This window comes from Alligator mississippiensis, chromosome 9 (assembly GCF_030867095.1).
Source record: "Alligator mississippiensis isolate rAllMis1 chromosome 9, rAllMis1, whole genome shotgun sequence".
NCBI lineage: Eukaryota > Metazoa > Chordata > Crocodylia > Alligatoridae > Alligator > Alligator mississippiensis.
Genome location: NC_081832.1, coordinates 59147193 through 59173693, shown reverse-complemented (window position 1 = coordinate 59173693; position 26501 = coordinate 59147193). Strand labels below are relative to the sequence as shown.

At 42.5% G+C, this 26501-nt stretch overlaps 1 protein-coding gene across 1 annotated transcript in view; it reads left to right on the top strand.

Annotated features, from left to right (window-relative positions):
• FABP6 (fatty acid binding protein 6) overlaps positions 1–26173 on the top strand; it is a 65847-nt gene extending 39674 nt beyond the window's left edge. Inside the window, exons 2-5 of the mRNA XM_019478394.2 lie at positions 19114–19475; positions 20410–20585; positions 24750–24839; positions 26049–26173. Coding sequence (XP_019333939.1) covers positions 19409–19475; positions 20410–20585; positions 24750–24839; positions 26049–26102 — 387 coding nt within the window. The 5' untranslated portion in view covers positions 19114–19408 and the 3' untranslated portion in view covers positions 26103–26173. The remainder of the gene's footprint in view (positions 1–19113; positions 19476–20409; positions 20586–24749; positions 24840–26048) is intronic.
• Positions 26174–26501: the final 328 nt, after the last annotated feature.

Below are 26501 nucleotides of genomic sequence, written 5' to 3'. Positions count from 1 at the left end.
AGTTAGGGGCAGGCACACAGACAGTCTGTGGAGGGAAAGGGCAGAGAGAAAGGGTGGGGGTACAACTCAAGGCCCCCAGAATGAGGAGGGGGCATGGAGCACAGGCAGGGGCTGGGGTGGGTCATGCAACAGAGCCACAGGCAGCTCATTCAGAGGCGCAGAGGGTGGGGTGCAGCTTCCTGCTGCTGCACGCACCCCCGAGGGAGTCATGGGGGCCATGTACCCCCTGGATTTTTGTGTGGGGCAGAGGTGGACTGCCTGCTGCAGACTGAGGGTCTGCCTTTGCCCTGGGAGCCACACAACACCCGCTGAGTGGGCAAGGGACATGTGCAGTGTGGCATGGCCAACACGTATCTCCCATGGCAAAGTTTGGGAGCTGTGCACTGGCTGTGCCGCGTGTCCCCTGCCTACCCGGCAGCAGCAGGGACACAGGCATCATGCAACTTCTAGAGCAAAGACAGCAGGGTGCAGAGAACCCCAGCACACAGTGGGAAGCCCGCCTCTGCCCTGCGCACAAATCCAGGGGGCACATGATGCCCCCCATACCTCCTCTGGGGATATACACAGCGACAGGGAGCTGTGCCTCCTCTTCACCCCGCTGCACCTCTGGATGAGCTGCCTGTGGCTCTGTCGCATGACTCACCCCAGCCCTGGGACCCCATTCACCCCAACCCCTTCCCCACTCCCTCCCTCACCATGCAGGCCTCGATCTGCCCCTCCACATGTTCCCCCTCCCTCTGCCCCTTCCTCTCTACAGACTTACCAGGTGGACACTCTCTACACATGCCAGAAGAAAAAATCCCAAGATTTGAAGGTTCTATTACGAGATCAGGAGCCAGGGTTAATTTTACGTAGAAATCGCAAGCCTTGTGGGGTTTTTTGTGAGAGTTGTCATTACTGCATTCAGGGTTCAAGGTGAATTTACTAGAGCAAGATTTAAAGTAGGCTGCAGACTTCATAGAATCTTAGGAATCTCCAGTGAATAAACAGGAGACTTCTGAGGCAGGTGTGAGGCTGGTTATGTAGTACTACATAGATCAATATAAATAAATGTAATATAATCAATTATTTAAGGCTGACTATTCTTCTGTGAATTAGTAAGGCTAGACCTAACATTCTTTCAGCCCATTTTAAACCCCAAAGTCATAGCACTGTGGCTTACATAGAAAAGTGACCCTTTTCCACCTTGCAAGTGGCAAACATCCATACAATTGTACAGACTATACAGAATAATGTCTGTAGTTTGTCAAAATGCAGAGCTACAGTTTTACCGCTAGGTGACACTATTGCTTATGGCACACAATCTCTACTAGATTTTCATGACAGTTGTTTCACATCAGAGAAATTTTTGCAAAAAATCAAACTGAAATTAAATCTGCTTTAGGAGGTTCAACTAATCCAATTTAAAGCTGGTCCTGGACACCAAAACCCTGTTTACATTATCACTCTAACCAGTTTTAAAACCAGTTTGAATTTTTTGTGTCATATTTCACCTATTTTAACTGTAGCTTAAAATTTTTCAAGAGCTCATTACCCACTGAGCACCAAACTAAGCACCCAGATTTTTAAAAGAGCTGTGAATAATCAAATCACTGTCTTCTCCAGTATCACTGACCCTGATTGTGAATTATGGTATTGGATTAAAAAAAACAAGAAACTGTTTTTAAAGTAGTATATTTGGGGCTCTGTTAAATTTGTTCTGATCATTTAGAGTGTACTTAAAGTCGCAATTCAAGCTCCTCTTGACAACCATGATGTCTAGAAAGTTCCTTTTTAATGAATTTGAGATTCTTGTGTAGTCTACTGATTCCAACAGGTGGGGCTTTTAAGAAAAACACAACTTTGAAGATTCATAAAACCTTGGAAGTGTTGCTTAAGCTGCTCCTCTCACTTCACTAATTTTACATCAGCATTCTTCTATTGGCCTCAGTCAAGCTATTCTTGTCTGTCAGAGTAAATGAAGATAAAGTAAGTCTCTCTGTAACAGGACTGCTGTAAAGAATCACAGATAATGTATATACTTCCCTCAAATACAGAAGTGTATCTATATGTATAAGGATATATATACAAGTTTGTACTTCAGGGGGCAAATATAAAGGCACTGGAACTGTAATACTTGCAGTGAAAAAAACACATGTACATATTTTCATGCATGTGTTTGCAAACACATGCATACGTAGCTTAGCTAAGCAAAGAAATAGCATTGTGTCACTTTGCATCATATATTTTCCAATCCAACCCTCTTTGTGCACACATATAATGAGCCTGTGTCTGTGTTTTATTTCTGCCACAATGTTATCAGGAAGGCTGTGACTTGAGAAAAGGGTATCAATTATTTTCTCTTTCATGTGCTTATGAGGTCTGTTGTCATTTCAAGCAGAACACTTTCTTTCTTGCTTCTCAGGGTAGTGAATGGCTTATTGCCTCCAGCAGGTAGCTGTCTGCTCTAGCTGACCATCGGAGTGAGCTGTGGGATGGCAGAGTACTGAAAGGCTCAGGAAATGGCTGGGAAGAAGGAAGGTAGTGCTATGAAATAGAGTAGAAGATAACTAGACAAAGTTCTTAGATTTGATAAAACTGATTTCAAGACAGGTATTCCTTAACATCTAATGTTAATGTTCTTCTATCATGGGATTCAGTAAAGTGCAACCTTCCCTAATATTAATAATTTAATAGTGTACAGCAGTGGTCTTTTTGTCTGTGGGCCAGATCTGGCTGGTGGACCCAATTCAACACCCAGGACATGGGTGGCAGGGCCCCATCCAGCCACATGGAGTGGACCAGAGGGGCAGCCTGGCTCCAATCCAGCCTTGTGGGGGAAGGGGGCTTGGCCCCACCCCAACCAGGCCAGGGGGGTAAAGTGTGGTTCAGCCTCTGTGGAGGAAAAGGAAGACCCGCCATACAGGGGAAGGAGGCATGGCTCAGCCCCAACCTGGCCCAGGGAGGTAGGTTGACTGCCTTTTCCAAATTGGAAGGCGGGACATAGGCCTGCCTGTCCCCCACTGCCTCCCATGGCATGGTGGAAGCAGAGCCTGTGGGGGTTGGGGAGGATGCAGGCTGCCCGCTGTGAGCTTGGGACTCCCTGCCCTGCTGCCCTCCCCCTGAAGCCCCACACTGGCTGGACCACCATGGCAAGTGCCCCCTGCCCACCTGGCAATATTGAGGGGCACAACTCTGCACTGCTGCTGCCAGGTAGGCATGAGGACCTCACCATAGAGGTGCAGCCAGTGCAGGGTTCCCAGGGCCAGGACAGCAGGGCGGGGAACCCTGAGCCCGCATCCTCCCCAGCCCAACGCAAATCTGGGGAGCACGTATCCCCCCATGCATCCCTCCCAGGGAGTGTGCACAGCAACAGGGAGCTGCTCCCCCACTGCCTCTTGGATGAGCCACCCGTAGCTACATCTTGCTCCCTAGCTGGGCTCTGCAGCTGCGCATTCCTACCCCAGGCCCCATGCACTGCCCTGGCTTGGTGGTGCCCCCAGCCACCAACCCTACCCCACTCCCTCCCTCACTGTGGGGGCCTCTGCCAGCCTGCATGGGGAAACCCACCATTTCCCACTTTTTTCCACGGTGAACAGAAAACCTGGATCCCTGCATGATACTGGGAATCTGGGACAAATGCTGCCCCAGAGTCATGCAGCCCAGGACTGGGACTTGATGTTCCCATTTTGGGACTGTCCTGCCCAATTAGGGCTGGGTAGTCAACTTACAAGGGTGGGGCCTGGCCCCATGGGGAGAAGGGGATGACTCCAACCTGCCATGCAGGGCTTGAGATTTTGCAAGCAGGGAGGGTGGTACTATTAACTGCCACAGCTCCCTGGCAGCCAAATTTCCTGATCCATGAGGAGCCCTGCAAGCCAGAGGTTGAGCACTCCTGATGTACAGAATTTATGTGTACAGGTAAAATCGCAGGCTTCCCAACTGCAACAGGGATATGTTGAAAATCCTTATTTCAGAAAAAATCAGAAGTAGTGCAGCGTAGTATGCTAGAAGTATGTCTATGTTGAGGACTGTTGTGTTGAAGTCAGAGCAGGGCTTTTGGTACTATTCCAGTCTCTCATGGGACAAGGGACAAGTCGTACAACCTGTATTTAAACTACAGTACTGTGCCTTTAATAATGAAGAGTTGGAGAAGAGCTTTCTCGATAGTACAGTGCATATAATATATGCTGTGTTTATTCCATACATCTCGAACTCTGAGTAATCCTAGGCAAGCTGGCTGGAGAATATGATCTTTCTTTAGCTCTGCTTCTTTGTGTTCTTATTTCAGCAGCCATGGATTGTCTACATTTAGACATACTGAAGATATAAAACTAGAGCCTAGTGAAACAGAGAGTCTCTATTATACGAAATATTGACATTTCAACTTCTCTTTTCATCCCCAAAACAGACAAAAATGTAAATTTTTAAATTGACAACAGAGTGGAAATAATAAAAAAAAATTGCCAATATGAAAATGGTTAGCTTTAATATTTGCAGTTGAATAAAAACGTTTCACCCTTGTCAACAGCAAAATATTTTATGGAGTCCAGTCCATGGAAGAAAACAGAGGCTGCAACTGCTCCCATAAGGCAATGTTCCATAGAGAAATGCAGTTTATGGGGTGGAGGGCTGGGGGAGAGGGGGGTTAAGACTGAGATTAAACATCCAAGTTAGTTCAGAAATGAGACATTCTGAACTGATTTGCCCATCTGGAAATTGAAATGTTTTGAAAATTCAAAATTGGCAATTTTGATTCCAGGGAACAAGCATTTTCTATCCAACATGATGAACCCAAGATAAATGATATATTTGAGCTGTACGCTCCTTAAATCAGAGACACTCATCTAACTAAGCAGCTACAATTAAACACCCATAATGTAAAAGAGCCGCAAGGTTGAGCAGGAAGACAGGAGCAATTTAGACCAGACAGAGCGGCTGGGTTATTAAGAGCCCTGCATGTCTTTTTGGATAAGCAACAGCATCCTGGAGTGCTGTGTCACTCAATGCTAACATATTGACTCCCTTTCGAGGCACCATTTAGAAGAAAGTTTGTGGTTAAGAAATAAAGGAAAGACAAGATAACAACAAAACCCTTAAAATCTTTTCTGTCCCTTGACATGGCACTTAAACCTAATGGGCTCTTCTGTAGTGGATGCATTAGATTGCACAGACTAAAACAGATAGGTGGAAAAACCAAGCTCTTCTAAGCTTTAAATTGGCCATGTCTCTAAATAGCACTTTGCAAGGTGAGCAAAAGTTTGCTTTTAGCTGAATGCTCCACCAACAGAATAATGGGAAATGAGGTGAGCACTCTGAATTCCTGTTAATGCAGGGAGTCAAACTGGTCATTACATCTAATAGGGTATTTAATTGGCAGTGTTGCTAATCTTTAATTTTCTTTTATGCACTAATATCTAATAGTTAAATATTTCAATGATAAATAAAAAAAATTAAGAGAAATATAAGATATATACCTTGTTTATTTTTTAAAAGCTCTTAATTTGAAGTGTACATTGTGTTGTATTGCTGAAGCCTTTGCAGACATCTGACTTCTATACATATGGTAGCATTTGTGTTAAATATTTAACGACTGAATCACCATTGCTTGGAATGATTCTATTGTGAGTAATGTAGCAACCTTTAATGGCATTCCTATAGTATAGATAAAGCAAATTCTAGTATGTCTTATTTACTGTTCTTCCTGATGTTAATAAATTTAGTTTCAGACTGGTTCTCTGTGCCATAGCACAGCATTTCTCCATAAAAACTTACAGATATCACAACACCATGCAAAATCAACCATCAGTGTTGTTTAATATACTGTACTAGGTAGAGCATAACATTCTGCTGTAATAACCAAGGGATGTGACTTGCTGGAATTCTGCTGTAGTCTACTGCTGCAGAAAATTAGGAATAATGTAGTTAGATGTAAGAATTAATTTAATGCCTATGAAAATGTGAAACCCAGAGGACTAGCTTCAGTAAGATGTTTTAGAAGCATGAAAGCCCTAGCCATACTGGCACTCCTAGTTACTGCAATGGGAGTAGGACTAGGATATGTTCCATCTGAGGCCTCACTTGAACACAGTTCAAGATTAGGGCAAATTTTATAGATGTATGCTTCTGAAGAATAATGGCAATTTAAAGAAGTACTTCCCAGCACCTTTTAATCAAGACAATTTGAATCTGCTTTAAGTGTCTAGAGATGGCAAGGTACTGTACTCCCTAGTTTCAACAGCAGCCAACAGTAGATGAAACTGTAATGCACATAGGGTTTGAAATAGAGGGGGACTTGGGGGGGCTAAGCCCCCACCCCCCCATAAGAAACAAGAGCCCCCAGCCCACCCTATGCCTTTCTAAGCAGCTCAGACGGTGGCGGCAGCAGCTCCTTCTGGCTGCCACTGCCTCAGACCCCACCCCCACCACAAGAGTGGAATGTAATTCAAACACTGAATGCACATTAACCCAAGACAGACTTCATGTCTTTTTTGGCATATAGTTTTCTTTTTCTGGTGATGACTCAACCTTTCTGTAAACCCAAGGTCTCACATCAAAAGTATCCATAGACAAGATTACCTTGAAGATGAACCCCGTGTGTGGCTGTCTTATTCTGATATATCAGCCAGTAAAGTTATTCATATATAATCAAGTAATAAAAAATTTATTACACCTGATATATACTATGGTGATAAAGGGGGCAACGACAATCAATTATGACATTAGAATGGTTGTAGTGTCTATTTTAAAGAATCTCAGATGTTAAATTTACCTGGTAAGAGTTTTGGTTATTTTCTGTTAGGAATATCAGATATTTTGGTACATTTAAGGAAGAAATACAAATCTTCAGAAATGGCATCAGTTTGTTTTTGCTAATTAAGTTTTGGCTAGTTTTTAGTTTTGTTGGACACAGTTGAATTCCCATATTTGTTTTCAGTCTAAATATGATTTTTCAGAGAAATCTAGAGCTTTCCTAAAAATGCATTTATTCTTCTTTTGGCATTTTCTTGTCATATAGAATCATAACATAGCAGGATTGAAAAGGACCTCAGGAAGTCAAGGCAGCTAAAATATCTCAGTCAAGTGTCTGTTTAATCTGCTCTTAAAACCGTTTGCAGATGACACCAAGCTGGGGGGAGTAGTAGATATGCTGGAGGGTAGGGCTAGGATCATTGTTACGTAGATAAATTGAAGGATTGGGCCAAAAGGAATCTCATGAGGTTCAACAAGCACTAGTAAGGCCAGTGGAGTACTGTGTTCAGTTTTGGGTCCCCCACTACAGAAAGGTTGTGGACAAATGGGACAGAGTCCAGTGGAGAGTGATAAAAATGGTGAGAGGACTGGGGGATGTGACTTATGAGGAAAGACTGAGGAAACTGGGTTCATTTAGTCTAGAGAAGAGGAGTGCTGACCTAATAGCAGCCTTCAACTAACTGAAGGGGGGTTCAAAAAAGGATGGAGCTAAACTGTTTTCCAAGGTGGCAGATGACAGAACAAGGAGCAATGGTCTCAAGTTGCAGCAAGGGAAGTTTAGGTTAGATATTAGGAAGAATTTTCTCACTAGGAGGGTAGTAAAACACTGGAACAGGTTACCCAGAGAAATACTGGAAGCTCCATCCTTGGAGTTTTTCATAACCTGGCTAGACAAAGCTTTGGCTGAAATGATCTAGCTAGGGATGGTTCTGTTTTGAGCAGGGGGTTGGACTAGATGACCTCCTGAGGTCCCTTCCAAACCTCACTTTCTATGATTTTATGATCTCACAACTTCTCTGGGTAGCCTGTTCCAGTGCTTAAGGATTGGAGCAGAGGTGTATCTTTTAATTTTGGTTCCTGGGATAGCATGAAGAGCAAGGGGAGTGAGAGAGGCTGCAGTGGCGCTATGAACTGCTGCTACCTTGGCACAAGCTCCCCCAGTATGGGTTGCAGCAGCAAAAGTGAGTCACAAGAATATATGAAAGGGTCACTAACAAACTTTAAAAATGGATCAACAAACTTTACAAATGGATTCTGCTTTAAAGGAGAAAAATGTGGGAAACTGGCTTTTCACTTGCAAGCTGGCACAGTTCCAGCCTGCAAGGGGCTGCTTGGGCCCCCACCATGCCCCACACACTCTGGGGCTTGGGCCTGGGGGTAGGGGGCTGTAGGTCAGGAGTGAGGGGCACTGGGACAGGAATGGCCATCAATGTTTACAAATGGATCCTGGTACAAAAAAAGTTGAGAACCACTGTCCTAGGGTACAGTATTTCCTATAGAGATAGGGAAGTGTTAATGCTCTTGCAGAAGAGATCTCAACACAGCCTTCTGCAACACTGTATAATTTTTGTCTCTCATGTTCAAGAAAGATTAATTCAAATTGGAACAGAGGCAGAAGACTACTAGAATGATCAGTAAAATAGAGAACTTATCATATGAAAGGAGTCTAAAAGAGCTTGGATTTGTTTAGCCTAGCAAAATGAAGACTGAAAAGGGGTATGACTGCTCTGTAGAAATACATCAGGGAGTAGACATCAGAGGGAGAAGAGATAAAGAACAATATTGGCACAAAGCAAATGGCTCTAAATAGGCAATGAATTGGCTAGAAATTAGGAGGAGGCCATCAGAGAAAGGAACTTCTGGAATAGCCTGCTAGTAGGAGTAGTTAAACAGGTTTTAAGGTGGAGTTTGATCAGTTTATAGACACAATTATCTGACACAGCTATTTGTAATAGCAGGGCACTGAACTGAGGGACACAGGAGGTCTCTTTCAGTCCTATGTTCCTATATTTCTATATGCGATTTGGGTGCACTAGGAAGGTAACTTGTGTGTCCAGGGCCAATGTAATGAAAGTGATGTGAGTTATTGCTTTTACTTCAGGGGACTTCAATTGGTTCAGTATGCTTAAAGTAGTGGCATATCATTAGCTTACCATGTAGGACCACTTCTGCCTTTCAACTCCAGAATACTGCTTTAATTTGCCAGTTGCCACAGGAATAATTAGACATGTTCTCCTCCTCTTTATTATAGAGTGTTAAAGGTGTTTTAATTAATTTGTGCTGCTAAATTGGTTTTGCAGTGCCATGTAGCTTCATCTTTAGCAGCTTTGAGGCACATCGAAAGTACTTTGATCCAGATTACCCCTCTCCATGGGAACTATCCCTGTGAGGTCTAGAAACTACAGATTTCCTGGGATCAGTGTGTGACAGAGTAAAGGAAGCTTCTCATTAACTATTAGAGAACAAGCACAGGCTTGGTCTCCTCAAGCCACAATATTGAGAGAAATATGTGCCTTGTGTCTCTGGGTAGGTTCCCTTTCCCTTTTGGGATACTTTTCCAGCTGTTTCCTTTACACACCCCACCTTTCAGAGTGCCCTAGCATGGACAAAGGTCAGCATTAACTTCTCTGCACAAGTCTTGCACAAATGCCTAAAGCATTGTGTTAAATGCACAGACTTTGCACAAATTTTAGCTCTTCAGTAATTTAACCACATCTTGTTGATAATTACTTTTCTACTGCTTATGAGTTCAAAATAATAACACCTAGCACTAAGTGGATACTTAATAAGGCAAAATTATAATGGGACTCCCAAGGAATTACACATTACATTAACACCAAATTAGTTCATCTGAATTCATTATGAATGATTACTCTGAATACCAAAGGAATTAATAATCATTAGCCATCAACTATGGGGGGTTTCTGAATAATTGCCCGATACAGTTGTATTAAGAATTTACAAGCTTTCCTGATCAAACTTCATGCTCAAAAAATCATTTAAGGGTAACTTTGTTTTCACTGGAGAGTTCCTAGATTTATTCTGAATTTGTCCTTTGCTCAGCTGCATTTCAGCTCTGAAAGGACTTCAGAGACAGTCACACATCCTAGTTCACTTACTAATGGAATTTCTTTTCTTATCTTCATTTTGTCATTGAGTGTATCTAAGTTGGCTTTAAAACACATCTGAAAGGTTAACAAACTCTAAAGACAGGGAGAGACCTTCAAGGGCAGGGTGACTTTGACATTAAAATAAGAATGCAAGACTTTCTTTTTATGACTTTGTGGTAAGTAAATTCTGAAAGTAAAGATATGCCAAGGTCTTTGATTCAGTTGCTGAAAGTTCTGTCTCCTCCCAGTGGAATTTGGAGTCTTGGCTCTTTTGCATATCACAGAACGGTTTTACAGACAGAAGGAATGAACTCTTTGATTCATTTCTTCAGGCACAGGTTTCCACAACAATGTTACTTATCTAACATCCTATTCCCACTGACTGCCTGCACTGTCCATGCAGTTTCAACTCACAAACTCTCTTTCTTTGACAAATTCAAGCACAACAGCTAGCCTTGTCTCTATCTGTTTTACTCTTATACCCTCTATTCTTACCTCCTGGGTTCAAATCTCCAGCATGCCAAGTGTTGAGGGTGAAGTCAATGGCTCAAGCAACCTTTTTAATGCACAGATTTCAAGGCAAAACAAATATAATTACACACTGACCTCAAACATATAATCAATGGCTCAGATCCATCCTGGGCAGAGATTTAATAGATTTCAAAGACATTAGGGCTGGAAGGGACCTCTCAAGATCATCAGGTCCAGCCCCCTGCCCAAAGGGCAGGCAGTAAACAGGGGTCAAACGATCCCAGCAAGATAGGCAGACAAGGTTACTTGGGTGAATCTGATGTCTTTTATTAGACCAACCCAAATGGTTGGAAAATAGTTATTAAGCAAGGTTTCGGGTTCAAAAACCCTTCGTCAGGCTAAGGAAGTTTCAGAAGTGGGTGTGTGCTCTTCCTGGGTGGAATGAAGAGTAAAGAAGCCAGAGGCTGGTCTGGTATGCATACAAGATAGGTGGTCAGTGAAAATGTAGATTGAGGAGTCAATAGGTGAGAGACAGGCTGGGGAGGTGGTGGGGAAAGAGAGAGAAGGGGGATGAAAGTGGAGAGATAGCTGGGGAGTCAGATGTCAGACAGGTTATAATGTGTCATAAATCCAATGTCTATATTCAGTCCATGATTTTTAGTATCCAGGAGGTTGATGAAGTACAGTTCGTAGGCTTGTCTCTGGGAAGTGTTTTGTAAGTTTCTTTTGAGGATCAGGACTGAGAGATTGGAGAGAGAGTGGTTTTCTTGTGAGAAATGTGCCCCCACAGGTAATTGGGTATTTCTGTCTTTGATAGATTTCCGGTGTCCATTCATTCTGGTGCGCAGTTGTTGTTTGGTCTCTCCTACGTATTTTTTTCTACTGTCTGCAGTCATGCAGGGATTTTGCCTCACATTTTTAATATGAAGCAGGAATGTAATTTAATGAACCTAAATTCACATAAAATGCCCTGATGGAAAATACATAGAAGAGACCAAACAAGAACTGTCACCAAAATGAACGGGCGCCAGAAATCCATCAAAGACAGAAATACCCAATTACCGGTGGGGGCACATTTCTCACAAGAAAACCACTCTCTCTCCAATCTCTCAGTCCGGATCCTCAGAGGAAACTTACAAAACACTCCCAGAGACGAGCCTATGAACTGCACTTCATCAACCTCCTGGATACTAAAAATCATGGACTGAATATAGACATTGGATTTATGACACATTATAACCTGCTTGACATCTGACTCCCCAGCTATCTCTCCACTTTCATCCCCCTTCTCTCTCTTCCCCGCCCCCCACCAGCCTGTCTCTCACACACTGACGACTCAGTCTACATTTTCACTGACTACCTGTCTTGTATGCATACCAGCCCAGCCGCTGGCTTCTTTACTTTTCATTCCATCCAGGAAGAGCACACACCAACTGCTGAAACGTCCTTAGCCTGATGAAGGGTTTTTGAATCCGAAAGCTTGCTTAATAACTATTTTCCAACTATTTGGGTTGGTCTAATAAAAGATATCAGATTCACCCAAGGAACCTTGTCTGCCTATGTCCTTAGACCAACACGGCTACAACCTAAACCCCAGCAAGATAGGCATCCAAGTGTTTCTTAAGGGAATCCAGAGTAGGTGCCTGCACCACCTCTGAGGAGAGTCTATTCCAGGCCCTGGGGACTAGGACAGTAAAGAAGTTTTTCCTTATGTACAACCTAAAATGGTCTTCCAGGAGTTTGTGACCATTGGACCTAGTCTTCCCATGGGGTGCCCTGGTGAACAGACGTTCTCCCACTTCTCTGTGTACATCCTTTATATACTTATAGGCTGGCACCAAGTCACCCCTGAGCCTATGCTTCTCCAGGCTGAAGAGTGCCATGTCTCTCAGCCTCTCATAAGGCTTGCTCTCTTGTCCTCTAATCATTTTCATGGCTCTCCGCTGGACTCTCTCCAGCTTTTCCACATCCTTTCTGAATTGCAGAGCCCAGAACCGGACACAGTATTTGAGCTGTCGTTTCACCAAGGCCAAGTAAAGTGGGAGGATGACTTCCCGGGTCTTGTTTGAGATGCATTGAAAGATGCAGGCCAGAGTTTTGTTTTTTGCCAGCTGCGGCGTCGCATTGGTGGCTCACATTCCATAAGCGATGACACCAGGTGTATGGACTACTTAAGTCCCATAAGGAAAAAAATGTGTAAGTTTGGTCTTAGGTCTTGCACTGGTAGATTTTAGGCCAACATGCTTTTACAGATTAGTATTTGTGTTCCCACCTGACCAGTTAGTTGCATTACTAACAGGGTATGCGTTATACATTTACACACAGAATTTAGGTTCATTAAATTACATTCCTGCTTCATATTAAAAATGTGAGGCAAAATCCCTGCATGACTGCAGACAGTAGAAAAAAATACCTCAGACTTGAAGGAGCCAGGTTTTCACTGCTGACCTGCAACATTTGAGTAAATCCCCATGAAACTTCCATGCAGTTCTCTTCTACTACTTTTCCAGTCATTGCTGATCGTATGGGTAGCAGTAGAAGCATCTACTTTTGGAACAAGGTATTATCCTACCCGATGTTTCAGTAATGTCATAGTTAGGAGAAACTAAATAATTTCCGTGGGTCAGTTGCAGCATAAATAGCACATTCCATGGATATTTCTTGGATGTACTCTGATGGCCTTGCCCCACAGTGCTAACTGGCAAAGAAACCCCGGTAGGGGAAGGAGGGGTCAGCCACCATCTTGTCCACTGGCTGCCCTTTGGCTCCCTCCCCTCAGTACTGATTAGTGGAGAGGCCCCCATGGGGGAAGGAGGGACAAGGGGGCAGCCGCCATCTTGTCTGCTGCCCTTTGTGCCACCCCTCCAGCCAGCACCTCCCTCCCCAGCAGGCTGCAAAGTTGGGCTGCAGTGGCAGCAAAGATTAATAGTTTCCAATGGGGAGCCAGCATTTTATTTTTATTAAGTTTTTTTTAAGTAGATTTTGCAGATAGTCCTGGATTTCACAGTTTCCATGAAAACCGCAGAATTACAAACTGATTAAACCCTTGGTCATAATCCACTATTTGTGACATCATCACTAACCAGGGAGCAATTATCAGATATCCTTAAAAGTGAGACATGATGAGCAACTCCCTGCTGTGAGACCGACAAGTTTAACGCACCTTCTGCTAGCCTGGCCAGAGAAAGGCTCCATACAAGCCTAGCTGGAAAATTTGTTACCTTTGGACAGTGTAGAAATTCAGCCATGGCACTAAGCCAAATGCAAACTCTCAGCACTATTCTGTAGAAGTCAGTGGCATTATACATGGGATGAATTAAGGTCTGGGAGCATGAATAGGCCAGATGTACGTCTATACTAATTGGTTTAGTCTTCTCTGTTAGCTGGCCACCAGATGGCAGACCTAACCTCATGTAGGAGAATAATCTTTTTCTCTGGCCTACATAAGGAACTGTTGCAACTTCTGGCTCAGTTAGAAAATAATAGCTACAGCCAAGGGTAACCTAATGATAACAGCCAAATTGTGGAGACCATCTTCAGCTTGTATACCTGAAACCAACAAGGCAGCTGAACAGTCTGCCTAACTCCATAATATCCTAATCTCATGGGCACTACTATCACTCTTCCTCCAAGGGAAACAATTCTTAGCTCTTCACAGGCATTTAATTAAATTGGAGTTGAGTTCTATTAAATGGAAGTATAATATAATGTGAACCAAGGACATTTTTAGCAATGTCTACAATCTCATATTTTATGGGTAGGAGTACAAACTGTATCTATTCTGAACTACAAGCAGGTGCAGGTTAACCGATGCGCTTTCTGACCTAAGCAAGAATGTGTACAGAATTTTTAATGAAGTTTGGGTCTTCTATGTTACCTCTGTGTTTATGCCTCCAAGGATGAAACTCACTCTTGCAGAAGTGTGCTGGCATGGAGTTAATGTAGCATTCATATTCCATCTCTGCAGAGGCATGGAAATCAAGAGAACTTTAAACTATCAAAATCTAATACTGTTGGGTACAGAGAACAGCTTCACTGAAACCAGAGCGGTAGCAACTTGGATGGTCTTGGGAGATTACTTTACAAATTGCTTAATTTGCAAATACTCTTCAAAAGTGACCAGAGATGTATAGTAATAACAAAAAAACTCAGGAACACAGCAATGCAATTCCATCAGGGGCTTATATACACAGGAATGTTAGTGTGCAGAATCAAGGGTGTGAATTTGCAGTGCGCTGGCCAGTCTTTATACTGAGTCTGTTAATGCCACTTGCCTATGTGAAAGGTAACTTACTCCACTTGGAAAGACAACTAAGGGGTCCACATGCCTGAGACAGCATAGAGTAGTGGACCAGTGTACATTTGTGTCCTCACTGACTGCATGTTAACTTCCCCACACACACTAGCCCCAAGCCTTGTAAACTTGTGCAGATATCATCTTTTTGCTTTAGCATGCCAAGAGTTGTAGAAAGCGATTGCTGTAATTTGATTCCTGCAGAGATAGCTACATAAGGAAGTCATGTATCTACACATAATCTGCTTATCTCTTTCCCAACTGTCTCCTACAGCCACAGTGCTTTTCTTTATCTGTCAACTGATCTGATTTCCAAGGTTCTTTGTACTATATTACTACACCAGGGAGATTGCCCTTGTAAGTTCTGTTCAAACAGGGAAAGTTCATGGCTCGAGTTCATTTACCTTCTCCACTGCCTTATGCAGGTGAGGTTTCCATCTAGAACATGCAGGGCCCAGTGCAAGACAGAGGCCTTAAATGCTCTGCTCTGATACTGTAGAAGCTAGCCTTGGGCTGATGTCATTAGTTATATTTTGGAGGTCAAACCTGAAGAAGAGAGATGCAACTCCTGATCAATTACTACTTTTAATTAGTCACAAGAGTGCACATACAAAAGACAGGTGAAGACAAAAGCTTAAGTAAGGGCTCACAAATAAGATATAAACTATCTATTATTACTGAAAAGAAACAGATCTTACAATGATATAGTTTAACTGGATAAGACTAACTGGGTGGGTCTACACGAGACATTTACTGGCTAATTAGCTCCACGGTAAAACATCAGTGTCTACACGTGCAATACTATTAGGTCAGAGTAAACTAATTTACTCCACTGCACTCCACTTGTATACATACAAGTACCTGTATAAACAAACTATCCTGTGGTGGAGTAAAGTACTCCGCAACAACACGAGTGTAGATGCTGATGGGGCTGGCTGCCTGCCGGCTAGCCCCACACCAGAGCACCTTTGTGTCCCAGCCAGCCCCTCCGTATCACATTGAGCTGGGTCAGAGCAGCCCTGGGCTGGCAACCTGACCCCCTGGGCCCCCTGCCAGCTAGGGCTGTTCCAGTCTGGCTCCACATGCTGCGCTGGAATTGATTTCTTTGAATGAATTTCACATGTAGATGCACCCAAGGTGTTTGAATGAAGCTGCAATGGAGTGGGACAGCAAAGGCCTACAGCCTTTTACAGATTTACTTAGTACTATACTACTACTGCAGGCAAGGGCAGCTCCTTTAAGAAGCAGGAGTTTCCTAGTTCTCAAATATTGTGCCAGTACAAATAGCACAGAAATGTACAATTATGCACATGTCCTTGTGTTTTTTAAGGCTAGTCACAGAATGTGGAGAACACTCATTAAGGAAAGATACATGACTGCCTTCACTTTCTCATACAGAGATACACTTTTTATTACATACAGACAACAGATGGCATGGCTTTTGTAATGTCAGACTTTAGTAGGAGCTAGTCAGCAACTGCACAGCATGGTGCAATTTAAAGCTGAGCTGATATTGGTGGAAGGGAATCCCAAAGCATTTGTTTGAACTTTTTTCCATTTACTTTACTTTGTGTATGCCCCTCTCACATCTATTTCTGAATGTGTTCCATAAAGTTCTTTTACTGGCAGAAATACAGACCAAAAACACAGACCAAAAGCAAAGTTTTAAAATGGATATTGTCAACCTAAGAAGTCACATTTCTGTCTAAAAGTTTGATACTTTCCATTGCTATAAATCCATGTAAAGTTACTGTCTCTGAGAGATATCAGGTGTTGAAGTAGGTAATAAAAAAACAAAGCATGACCTTAAGTTTCTAACTAAAAAGGTTGAGGCAAAATCCTCTTTTTCAGTGACAATAGTGATCTCATATCATGCTGGTTGGGAACTGTAGACAATTTTTTGGCCAGAAAATACCAATTTGTCAAAAATAAAACTTTCAAGTAAACTTTCAGTCATAATTACTTCAAGAAAAATGAGGTTGGGTGGGGGGGAGGCAGAGGACAGAGAAAGAAGGTGAAAGAGAATCTCCTGGAAGGATGGACACTTACCTGGGAGACCCAGTTCTAATTCCTGCTCTTCCAGATTCAGAATTGCCTCATCCCACAAGAATTCCCCAGCCACCCAATTATTGGTTATGCTGTGGTCTCCTTTTCCCCAGCCATGAAAAATGTTGAAAGGTGTTCATGCTGACCCAGTGCACAATGGAAACCATATTTTGAAAGCTCTAAGGAACTGTTTCTCACTGTGAATGATGAAGAAAGAGAAGGCACATTCCCATGACTGAAAAGGATTATGTGCATCCCTGGCTAGTGGGTACTGCAGATTGCAACATGTACTCTAATATTCTGGGAGCTGACTATACCCTGTGGGTAGAATATTCTCTTTACAGCAGCATTATCCTGGATGAAACGCTGGCCAATCCCTTTTCTTTGCCCATAGGAGATAAATCTTCCCAGCTGTGAGATAAGCCCTTTCAGGACTGAATGCTTAGAATGTCCCAACAGAGTCTACAGGACTAAGATTTAATAATAATTTGTTTACTTTATAGCTAAGGGTTGTGGGGGTTTGGCTTTGCTGTTTGTCTGTTTAACACACCATCACTTAAAGAAATTAGGTCCAGTGTCCGTAACTCTCAATCCCCACCTCTACCCACTAGTCAGGTCGGTCCCAAGGTCACTGAGACCATCGGGACACCTTAGATGCTGTAACAACACTCTTCCACTCTGCCCTGTGTTCGGCTAGCTTTGCACACACTGTCAGCTGAAGCTCCTTCCAGTCCTTAATATTGGCTCCCCAGCTCGTCTTGGGCCTACTTCTTTTTCTCTTTCTCTCCACTGCACCCTGCATTATGGCGTTGGCAAGGGCGCCCAGTCTTCTAATGATGCGTCCAAACCATTGCAGCTTCCTTTGTCCCACAACCTCCAACAAGGGTATGTAGGTTTAGAGGCCTGGGTCTACCAAATAGACAGTTCCTTAAATGCATTTTTACCTGCAATCAAGCGGTATTTCCAAGTATACATGGATGTAGGTGTTCAATCTTAGAGACTTTTTTTCTTTTAAATTATGTAGGATTGTAATACTAAAAGATTTGGAGTATAATGAGATTTTCTCTCAGTAGGTACTGGAAAGGAGTTGAGGTCTTTGTTTTTCTCTCCTAGTGAGAGTGGATTATCTATTAATTAAAATTAAATAATTGCATCCAGCATAATTTGTTTCCTGTGATTACTCAGCATGGGGCATTGATGGACTTGGATGAAACTTTGTTTCTTATATCTCTTAATGAACCCACTTAGTTACACTTTTTCTCTGACCTGTGAACTAAGCAGATACAGTCTTACACTAGCACATGGGATTAATTTTTCCTATTTAAGAAATACAGAGAAATGAAGTCTCCCTTACATCTGATAGCAATATTTTGATCATCTTGCTACAAAATCCCTCACGCTGAGTAGATGCAGTTTATTTACTGCTTGCTTGCTGTATTTTTCTTTAAATGTTACTGTAAACACACAGATCTTTTAAATTAGGTTTGGTCTCACATGATTTATTCTGAGACTGCTCCCACTGAACAACTAACAATTTGGTGTGGAAGACAAACTGCTGGGCCAGATCCTCGGGTGCTGCAGCCATGTTGATTTACATTAGCTGCTATGTCTGTAGGACAATTTACTTCTAAAACAGAGACACCTTTTCTATGCACTCTAAACTAGCGATTCTCAACCTTTTTTCTACTAGGACCCATTTATAAACATCAACGTGCAATCTCGACCCAGTGCCCTTCACTCCCCACCTGCTGTCTCCTGCCCCCAGTTCCTCAGTGTGCGGGGTGGAGGGGGTGTGGGGCAGGGGGGACCCCAAGCAGCCCCTTGCAGACTGGAACTCTGCCAACTTGCAAGGGAAAAACCAGTTTCCCACATTTTTCTCCTTTAATGGAGAATCCATTTTTTAAGTTTGTTGATCCATTTTTTTAAATGTATTCACTACCCTTTCATATATTCTTGCAACCCACTTTTGGGTTGTGGCCCAAAGTGAATGGTTTCCCTTTTCCAGGACAGATGTACATTTTGTGGTGTTTGACTATTTGCTAACCATAATATGAAACATTATTTACCTCTGGGATGAAATAGGATAAATATGAAAATAGTGCTTTACACTGATCCACTGTGTTTTATCTGGGAGATCCTCAACACTTTAGATTTTTTATCCCTATTTATAAAAGAAGGAAAACCCAGTGAGTCTCACAAGATCATGGCTGAGCCACACATAAGACATCTATGTGTCCTAATGCCCAATCCCATGTTTTCATCAATATTTCACATCCTTGCAAGCATGCATGAAGAAGGGCATGGGTACAAGCCAGCTTATATCAGGCCAGAGCTTTGGATCTTTTCCGTATCTTCTTCCTTACAGAGAAATGTTACTAATATATCATCACATCTATGAAATAACTCTTATCCTTTAAAAGAACTAATTAACTATTTTTTTTTTTTAATTTTAATACCCAGGACCCATCTTGCACTCCTTGAAGTACTTTTCAATTATGCTATAAAACAAGGACAAGGAATCATCATGGAATTATACCAAGCACTTCAGTGAGGGTCAACAACACCTATGTTAGTGACTCATGTACGTGGATCATAAAAGAAAGTTTCAGAGGGGCGTGGTGATGGTGGAATGATCAGGAGGAGGGATGAACAGCTTGGGAGGTTTATAAAACCAGTGGCTTTGATCCTGTTTCCATCCATCTGACCTTCATCCCAGTAGCTGCTCCTTTGAATCATTTAGCTCTCAAAAGGCAACATGGCTTTCACAGGCAAATATGAAGTGGAAAGTGAAGAGAATTATGATGACTTTATGAAGCGCATTGGTGAGTATATTCTGGAAATTTTTTTTAATGAGTCTTCATGAGTTAGATTAATGATAAAAGGGTCAGAGGCTTCTTCCTACAAAGTGCTCAGGTCAATGGAAATTGCTCAGTAGTTGTTGTAATAATCAGCTCTTCATGGATCAGCCTCTCCTTAGCAAATGAGTTATACTTCCTGGAAAACCACATACAAGAAAATGATTCCAGTTCAGAATAATGTTGTGTTTACAGCATTATTCACCTTTGTTCACTTCTGCTCCCACATTAGGTAACATTCCTTCCAGCTGCACCAGAATAAGGCCCCAATACATTTGTGATACAATATATTATGGGATCAGATTTTCAATTTTTGGTTAGTTCCTGCATAAGTACAACAGTGTACATATCCAAACTTAGGACTGCCTCCTACAGCATCAGACTTTTATAGGCATAGGAGAGCTGTAGCACTTCTAAGAGGAGGAGGCCTGGGCAAGCATTAGAACTTGAACCCACAAAGGTCATTAGGATGACTTCTGTGCTCGTGTTCATCCCTCTAAATGGCATCTGGAAATAGGAATTAAAGTTATTTGGATTTACACAGCACAGAAGCCTATACTTGTATATACGTAATTTAATGTAACTACATGCTGTCTGAGCAGGAAAAAAAAGCTGAGTGTTTTCCTTAGACATGGGCACTTTCCAAGGAAACAATGAGAGCTCTTGAACTGTATCAAATGTAGCTACAGCAATGTCATCTCAGGACTTCCAGGTGATCAATATTTTGATCTCTGAACTTTGACACCATTGCAAAAAAGTTTTGGTTTATGCCCTCTGACATCAGTATTTCAGAGTTAGCATATGCACACAAGCAATGTACACCATTGCTTCGCTTAAATTTGAAAATAAATGTTTCTTAGAATATTAGCTTAAAAAGATGTATATGTTTTTATTGCCTAAGGTCTCCCCAGTGATGTCATTGAAAAGGGAAGAAATTTCAAGATAGTCACTGAAGTGGTACAGAATGGAGAAGAATTCATTTGGTCTCAACATTATCCAGGGGGCCAGTCCATGACCAACAAATTCACCATTGGCAAAGAAGCAGAAATGGAGACAATGAGCGGTAAAAAGTTCAAGGTAAATAGCTGTAGTCCTTTGGTTTAACACTGTTTCATCAGTAATCTTGCTTCTTGTTTCATTTACAGTTTGGATACAGACATCGCATCTAGTTATCTAGGATATGCATCTAGTTGGGGTCATCTAGACCCAGCACTCTTTCCTGCCTATGCAGGGGGTCGGACTCGATGATCTATTGAGGTCCCTTCCGACCCTAACATCTATGAATCGCTTTTCAACTTTTCAGACTAACGGTCTATTGCTGCAGTCAGTCTGCAACCTTTAAAGGCTGCAGGCTGGATTAACCATGTGTGTCAAAGGCAGGCAGGCAGGAGCACAGGGAGAACACCTACTGCCAGTGTTTTCCCCTGCAGTCACACGGGGAAAGAACCTACAGCTGAAATCCCCACTGCTGAATACTGCTAAAGCTCCATGTTTTCAGGCAGGATCAAATGGCTCTGTGGGCCAGATCTAGCCTGTAAGCTGTAGGTTGCCAAAGCCTGGTCTATTGATGTGGTGTCCTGTCTCAGGGATTTTTCTTCAGATTCTCTTCCTGTGAAACATGACATTTTTCTTAGCCTGACCTGTATTTTGCAGCAGTGTCCCTCAGTTTTGAAGAGTTTGTCCATTGCCCTTTTAGCTAGGACTTCACCATTAATTGTCTTGTTATAGTTATAAGAAATTAAGGGCAGAATGACAGTCTTAGGAAAAGCATCAGGTTGTGTTGCAATTCAGGCACACACAATATCAATCAAAACCCCAGAGCACTGCAACTGCTGCCCTTTGTGCCTGGGTCCATCCAGTGAGTAGAGCAGAAACCAAAAAAAGCCATATTCCTGCCTCCTTTTCACGACCTCAAGCTGACAACAATACTAGCCCAATGAAGTCCATCTCAATACAAGGACTCCCACTCCCTGGGCCTTGAGCAAAAATGGCTGCACGTATACAGGGAGAAAGAGAGACATTTTATGCCCACTTTCTCCTTTGTAAACTTATGCAAGGTCCAGGCATAGTCTGGCACTCCCTGTTCCAATTTCTTGTACAGTTAGATTTTTACTGAAAAATTTTGGTCCCTCTTAGCAAAGATTACAAACTAATTTTTGAAAGGCATTAGGTCATTAAGGCACTAAGAAAGGGTTTGTTTCCTAGGCTTTGACCAGAAACCTACTTTTAATTACTACTTTTAGCTATAAACATTCTATATGACCTGCTACTAGTGACTAGCTCCTCTCCTCCCCCATGGCTGGAAAATGGAGATTATATTTCTGTGCCTGACAGAGGTTTGAAAGATGCCCACATACTACATGCAAGTAGAAAGAAGTTCTACTATAATGTATAATACAAGGAAACCTCCCATCATGTTAGGAAAGCTGTTTCATTCATCACAACATCCCAGCCTCTATTTTGAATCCAGTTGTCCAAAACCCAAAAAAACAAACCTCACCACAACAGCGATTCTGGGTTTGGAAATCCTTTGTGCAATCCAACCTATCAGTGAATTCAAAGATAATTGTATAAGCTAGCTATATTTTTTTTGATGAAATATTTCATGCCCCATCTAGCTCTGTTTGCAAGAGGTACTTTCCCAAGGCAAGCGACTCTAAACCAGCCAAAACTTGAGCAAAGCAAATGCTAAGACAGAAAATGACAGTTGTTGTCTCTTGGGAAATGCTGCCATTCAGTATGACACAAAATGTAAAGTCCTCAGGTGGTTTACTCATTTCTGGCAAAGATATCAGCTTCTTTTTTTTCTAAACATGACCAGCTGGTCTTATCTCACTTTGCTGAATGGACAAGTCTGCCTAACATACTACAGGCATGTCTGGTATGCGCTATAGTCAAAGAGGTGACTGCTGCTCACATGGATATACCCAAGCTAACTCTCTCAGGTACTGACATCAGTTTAGCCATAGTAGCACAGAACTTAGCATAGACTACAGAGCCTAAGCCAATAGTCAGGCAGCTAGCCAGCCTGAAAATCTGGGTTACTACAGCTACCCTGTTCCTAGCACTCAAGCACCTGCCATGTTGACATGAATCTAAGATGACCCTCAATTTAAGAAGACCCCACAATAATTGGATTCTATACATGGAAGATGTATACTTTTATTATTTTCCATGTATAAAATCTAATTATTGGATGGTAGTCTTTAATTCAGCCTTCCTACTGCTGCAGGGGGGCAGGAAATGGGAAGGTTGGTGGTATGGGGAAGTCAAACAGCTTTCCCCCTGTTTGAGCCTGCCTTTCCCCCTGCCCCCTCGGGTTCTCCCTTCTCCTCAGCCTCTGCTCTGTGCTGGCAGGCTCTGTACCCTTCTAGCATGGAGCATGGCCCAGCCCAGCCCCTATGGCAGCCATGCAGGCTGTGGGCTACTGCTGCAGAGCCAGACTGGGGCTGTGCTTCATGCCCCAGGCTGCAGTGTGCACAGAGCCAGCCTGCCAGCACTGAACAAAGGGGAGGGAGAGGGGCAAGCAGGGGAGGAGAAGCTATGTGGGGCAGGGCGCTGTGGGATCAGGAAGGAGATGGGAAGAAGGGGCTGATAGTAGAGTGCAAAGGTGGCAGGCCAGGTAGGGGCTGGAGCCCAAACCTCAGCAGACGCTTGCCCTCTTTCACTGTCATAAGTGATTCTAAGACAAAGGGCTCCCCGCTATTAAATGGGGAGAAAAACCTCATCTTAGAATCAAGTAAATACAGTAGCTTAAAGCTAGATCAGATCGGTCTCTTCAAGCTGTAGTCACACTATTTAGTACAGCATAGATGTATCATAGAATCATAGGAAATTGGGGTGGAAGGGACCTCAGGAGGTCATCTAGTCCAACCCCCTGCTCAGAGCAGGACCAGCCCCAACTACATCATTCCAGCAGAAGCTTTGTCAAGTGGGGCCTTAAAAATCTACAAGGATGGAGCTTCCACCATATTTCTAGGTAACCTGTTCCAGTGGTTCACCACCCTCCTAATGAGGAAGTTTTTCCTAATATCCTAGCAAGAGTTTTTTCTACTATCCAACCTAAACTTTCCTTCTGCAACTTGAGACCGTTGCTCCTTGTACTATCATCTGTTGCCACTGAAAACAGTCTTGCTCCATCCTCTTTGGAACCACCCTGCAGGTAGCTAAAGACTGCTATCAAATCTCCCCGCAGTCTTTTCTTCTCTTTTGCATACTAAATAAGCCCATTCCCCTTAGCCTCTCCTCATAATTCATGTGCCCCAGCCCCTTAACCATTTCCATTAAATCCTGGACTCTCTCCAACTTGTCCACATCCTTTCTGCAGTTGAGATGTGGCCTCACCAATGAAGAAGAGAGAAATAATCACTTCCCTTGATCTGCTGGCAATGTTCCTACCAGTGCAGCCCAGTATGCTGCTAGCCGTCTTGGCAAGAAAGGCACACAAGCTGAATATAAGTCAGTAGTCTACTGTAACCCCCTTTTTTGCGGAGCTGCTGCCCAGCCAGTCAGCCCCCAGTCTGTACCAGTGCATGGGATTGTTCCATCCTAAGTGCAGGATTTTGCACTTCTCCTCGTTGAACCTGAGATTTCTTTTGGCCCAATACTTCATTTTGTCTAGTTCACTCTGGATTCTAGCTTTACCCTCCAGCATTATCTACTGCTTTTCGCAGCTTGGTGTTATCTGCAAACTTGCTGGGGGTGCAATCCATTTCATCTTCCAGATTGTTAATGAAGACATTGAACAAAACCTGCCCCAGGAGCAACCCCTGGGGCACTCCACTGAATACTGGCTGCTAACTAGACATCGAGCCATTGATTACTATCTGTTGAACCCAAATCCAGCCAATTTTCTATCCGCTTTGCAGTTCCTTCTTCTAACCCATAGCTTGCTTGCAAGAGTGCTGTGGGAAATCATATCGAAAGCCTTGCTGAAGTCGCTCTTCAGCCTAGCTATTTTTGGATATATAAATTAATATTATTTCTCTTTCAGTGGCTGACCCACAGAGAAGATAGGAAACTTGCTACTACTATTAGCTAAATTTTATCTTAATTGGTCCAATCCAAGAGCTAAAGCAATAGGTTTCTGATAGTGTTCACATACCAGATTACACACAACAGCTGTATCTGTAGCATATGGATTTATTAGTATCTTGTCTAAAGACTGTTTCAGTTATATTGTGTATGATAAATAGCTATCATTACCTCTGTTCATGGGGCTGTCCTTGCACACTCTTGCAGGCAACAGTTAAAATGGAAAATGGCAAAGTGGTGGCAGACTTCCCCAACTATCACCATACTGCAGAGATAGCTGGAGGAAAGCTACTTGAGGTAAGTTGCTAAACATCTTCTTGATAAGCTCAAAGAAACTTCATAAGGGACAAAGCCTAAGGACTGAAGGAAATGTTTTTGTTAATTTTTAATTTAAGAAAACCTCTTAAAAGAAAGAAGATTTTTTAAACAGCTCTTTCCTGCAGTTTTGGCAGCATAAATGTTGCATTGAGGTTGTAAGGAGTATAATTCTATTGTTCCACCTAAAATTAAAAAAGTAAATTAACTTTTTAATGGGCAATATGTAAAATGTCAGTAAAGGTACTTGTAGCCATGTAAAATACAAAATATAAATCTAGCTGGCCAGTGTTCCCAAGTTGTGCAGTCTTCCTTGATTTACTTTTATGGACGGTGTGCGTTGAATTGAATGATGTTAGAGTGCCACCTTGACAACTCAGGCTGCCCACTCCTATTCTGTGTACACCAAATGCCAAACCACTGTTAAGGTAACCACCATTAAAGCAGCACTAGCTGCATACCCAAAATTTGCTACATTACAGTTTTTCAGCGTTCAGTATGCATAAAGGAGCACACAAGAAAAAAATACAAGAATGGAACTGCCATTTGCTGGGTCAGACTATAGGGTCAGTATCCTGTCACGCCGTGGCAGAGAGTGAATGCTGAAAAGAGCATGAACTGGGTACAACCAGGATTTTCCCCGATTCCTCTTCTACCTGCAGCCTCCAGCCTGAACAGTGGGAAGTGTTTTTATGCCAGTGCTTCCTAGTATGAAGTGTCACATTGTAGACATGGTCTTATTGAACTGCATACAGTCAGGTACAAGTTAGATACTCTTCAAGAGTTGAAATAAAAAAAAGCCCCTATGATGGAGACTTTGAAAAATGTTTAAAGTATCACTTGCCCAACTATGTTTAAGGCTATAATAATTCTCAATTAACTTCAGTGGAAACAGTTAATGTAATTAAAGTTAAGGGTATTCTTAGCCACTTTGCTGAACTGGAGTCATAATCACTCCTTGGGAGTACTGCCACACATCATAGAAATTGATAGCTTGAAGCAGCAGTTATCAAAAATGTCTTTGCACAGTGTATTTTAGACTAGAGCATTTTGGAGTGAAGCATTTTAGTCTATTGGACCTTTCATGAAAAGATCACATTTTGCAGCAAAATGGAGGCTAACAAATGTTTTATCACAGTAAACTTCAAGTTACTGTATTTAACCACATTTTTTGCTTGTTCTTTATTCCAGATTTCTGTTGCTGCTGGTGTAACCTACAAAAGAATCAGCAAAAAGATAGCTTAATACAGAAGAGCCAGTCTTCCAGTGCACTGAGAATTGAGCAACAGAATAATCAATAAAGCATGTTTTAGGAACTCTGTCTTTATGTTTGTATTACAGACATGAGGGATTGATTTTGCTTCATAAGCGGTAGTTTTGAAAGTTCAGTTGTTTCCATGTTAATGTTTCATCTTCCACATACTAGCCAGAAGAGTCCTGTATACAGTCTTTACCAAGTGAACAAGACTTGCGGGGGAGGGAAAAAAACAACAAACCTATCTCACACTTAGTGACTGGTTGCAGGCTAATCCTTTCAGGAAGCATCTCATGCACAGCAGATACAAGTGATGCCTTCAACCATTTAGTTAGCTTTATCTGTCCCTCGCCTGCTTTTCCCTCCGCCCCTCCACCCCCAATAATGAG